Source organism: Vollenhovia emeryi, unplaced genomic scaffold (assembly GCF_000949405.1).
Source record: "Vollenhovia emeryi isolate VEMERY1.0 unplaced genomic scaffold, V.emery_V1.0 DF942921.1, whole genome shotgun sequence".
NCBI lineage: Eukaryota > Metazoa > Arthropoda > Insecta > Hymenoptera > Formicidae > Vollenhovia > Vollenhovia emeryi.
The window spans coordinates 1-3370 of NW_011963445.1; the positions used below are offsets into that span (position 1 = coordinate 1).

At 34.2% G+C, this 3370-nt stretch overlaps 1 protein-coding gene across 1 annotated transcript; it reads right to left on the reverse strand.

Annotated features, from left to right (window-relative positions):
- Positions 1–115: 115 nt before the first annotated feature.
- LOC105567291 (ABC transporter G family member 23-like) lies at positions 116–3203 on the reverse strand. The gene is made up of 8 exons (XM_012022055.1): positions 2752–3203; positions 2579–2673; positions 2134–2356; positions 1442–1619; positions 844–959; positions 658–728; positions 491–579; positions 116–388 (listed from the first exon to the last, which is right to left on the reverse strand). The coding sequence occupies exons 1-8, from the start codon at positions 2980–2982 to the stop codon at positions 135–137; spliced, it is 1257 nt and encodes a 418-aa protein (XP_011877445.1). The 5' UTR covers positions 2983–3203; the 3' UTR covers positions 116–134.
- Between the last annotated feature and the right edge of the window lie 167 nt (positions 3204–3370).

The window sequence follows — 3370 nt, forward strand, 5'->3', positions numbered from 1 at the left end:
AACGGGTCGATGCTGCGTGAACATGCGACTCGACTTTTTGCTTGCCGGCCATGTACTACCACTGACTGTCTGTGCGCATGTGTGTGTGTATGTGTGTAAGTGTGTGTGTCGCCCTCTCGGCTGCGGGCTCTCTACTATTGCTCACGCAACATTTTCATTAAATTCCAAATTGCTGCTGTACGCTTTTTGATATACAGAGTGGAGTACTCACCACACATCGTTCCACAAAACTCGGTGAGAAAGAGAAGGAGGGTTATAACGAATATTGATCCTTTATATTCCAAACCCCATATAGGGAAGACTATGAGTATTGCCGTAATGGTATGGATAATTGTGATGATGCTCTCAACCACAATGTGAGACAGCAGAATTTCTTCTACTTTTACCCCTGTCACGCATGTACAATGTATTCACCTTAATGTGATAAAATATACAAAGGCAAAGAAATAATCGTAAAGTCTATTTCGTAGTGTCATTAAAAAATTAATACCTTGGACTAAGCTTCGATTCCAGATACCCTCCTCTCGATCTGTGATTATCAAGATGGAAGAGACTACATTGCCCAAAGAGAAGCTTACTCTGCAAAAACATATTACAATACTATAAGTAGTTTAGTAGATTAAGTTTATTTATTATGTTGGCATGACTTTTTCTTACAGTGATAGAATTGATGGTATCACGAAGTCTATATACTTTAAATCAGTAGTACCATATATAGGATCTTCAAACTGAAAAGGATAGAAAATTGAATTTTTTTCGTAGTGTTACGCAAGGTATACGGAGAGAGAAAGAAAAAGGGAAAGAGATTTACTTATAAAATTGAAGTTTGTAAAATATACTGACTCGTATCGGTGGAGTAGCCAATTTTGGCAAATATTTACAGTCACTCATGATAGCCTTGAAAACGTCTAAGAACCATTCAAATAGAGGTTTCTGTAGCAAAAGTGCAATTGGCCTTTCTGTAACGAAAATCATTATAAATTTAAATATTTGTAACAAATCAATTCTTTTACATGTCGTTCATGTCAAAATATTCAGGATGTAAAATGGTCTTAAACTCTTGGATTCCTTTTTGTGTAGTTCTTTATATAACAAAACTTTCTATTTAAAGATACGTTTCTACGTGCGCGCGCGCTGGTGTGTCGAAATATACACAAATACAAAGTAATAAAATTAAAAGTCATTATTTTAAACATTTGTAACAAATGTATTATTTTACATGTGGTTCGTGTCAAAATATTTAGTACGTGTAATTGTTTTAATCTTTTAAATTCCTTTTTGTGTAGTTTTTTAAATAATAAAACTTTCTATTTAAAAATATTCATCTACGTACGCGCGCGCACGCGCGTGTGTGTTTATGTATATGTAGGTTCATACACATGTACTAATTAATAAAATTTCTTAACTATTTATGGAATGCTCTGTACAACATATAGCGTACCGCTCATATCATGGAAAACTTGAATCTGACTAGCAAGAAGATCGGAATCCTTCGCGAAAGTAACATGTTCCACTCGTATTTTTAGAGCTTCAGAAAAATTTTGATGAAAGTATATTATACCATGAAGTTCTCCTCTTTGAACATCATATTTCGCCTCTGAAATATTGTTATAGTACTTCTGAAAACACAATATAATTAATGAGAATCATCAAGAAACGTGTTAATGATTATTAATCTGTTTCTAGTAATTTATATTGAATAAAATTTTTCCAATCTGTATCAGAATAAAAGGTGACAGAGAAATGGATACCGAGAATACAGAAAGTGCCATTTTAATCATATACATTAAAACATCTGTGCACGCTACATTATATTTATGTGTCGTGTCTTTCGTATATTGATATTTCTAGTCCTAGGACTTTCGAGTGTGCTTTGTTCTGTATTTACTCTCGGCAACAGTACGTTAGCCGAGTGGAGTCGTTGGTGGAAAGCCTACCCGCGCAAAATGTTACAGTGAGCTCTTGTGATTGAAACATAAATTTGTTCGTCTTGCATGTGTGGTAAAGGCAATAAAGCGTCCACATACGCACTCAGTAGGCATTTTGCAAGCTTACTTGATCCTACTTTAATATATTGTATGTACAACATCATTAAATAACTACGTTACATGATTAATTTTTAAATTGTTACACCTGTGTCACAATGGAGTCGTCCAAATTGTTCAGGAATCTACAACTGAGGTTGCTGAAGTGGCAGCTGATTTCATCATTCCAAATATTGCCAAAGTTGCTGCTGTCGCAATTGCCAGCTTCATCGTTAACAATCCCAATATTGAAGTTCTGTGGATCATTACCAATTGCCAAAAGTAATGTAGCCCATATTAATATCGGTATTGATATTGCAAGAATTAGTGCTCTGAAAGAATTTTTATTAGTCTTATGAAATTTGCAATTGTTAAAAACTAAAAATATTGAAATATAACCTCTAGCTCGTTATACAATGACAATTTAGTACTACACAAGTATATTGAAGGAAACATTCGAAAAGGCAACATTCGAATTTGAAACAATTGCAATTTTATTTTGTTGACAAGAGCGTCTCTTCTGCGTTATTGATAAGTACTTGATAAATACTTACGAATACAAACGGGTAATTTGGATGCTGTTCTTCACAAATAGAGCTTGGAATCTTCTTAATCGTGAAACTTGTTTTTTCGAATCCGTTTTGTTTCCCTTAATAATTTGACTTATTAATGTCTTAAAATGATATAGATTCACAAAGCTTTTTATAACAATAAAAATCGTACATACTTTTAGTTGTTCATATTTGTTTTCATCGTGATTGAAGGCATCGCTACCAGTGTCTTGCATATTGGATCTCTGAGCTTCATTTAAAGTGACTGCATCATTCTGTGCCTCGCACAATTTCAGGAAAATTTCATCCAATGACGAGGATTGAAATTTCTCCAGTAATTTCTGCGGCGCCGATTCAGTTAACAATTTACCATGTCTCATTAAACTGACCTGCGTATCATCCACCATATACAATATTATGCACGATCAAATTTGTAACATTTATAATTAGGAAGAACACAGCGTTCTCGAAAAGAAGGAATAGTTCTTGCTTCAGAAGAAAACCTAGCTTATATAGGAATTTTAGCGACTTCTTTATATAAACAACTAATTTTTAACTCGGTCCTTTAAGATATAAATCAATTTGAAACATAAACGCCATTTAGGACCTGGCATAGGTGGTGGCCAATTAAATTACTAAGTGAATTCATATACCGTCTTTTTCTACCCTGCCCTGCGTGCCGGATTGAGGGAGGTCCCAGTTTTGAATCCTGGCTGAGGTAATATGTTTCGTAATAAGAATTTTAACTCACTACAGGGAAGAGTTAACGTAATAATGTTAAGTATAGCATTAAAA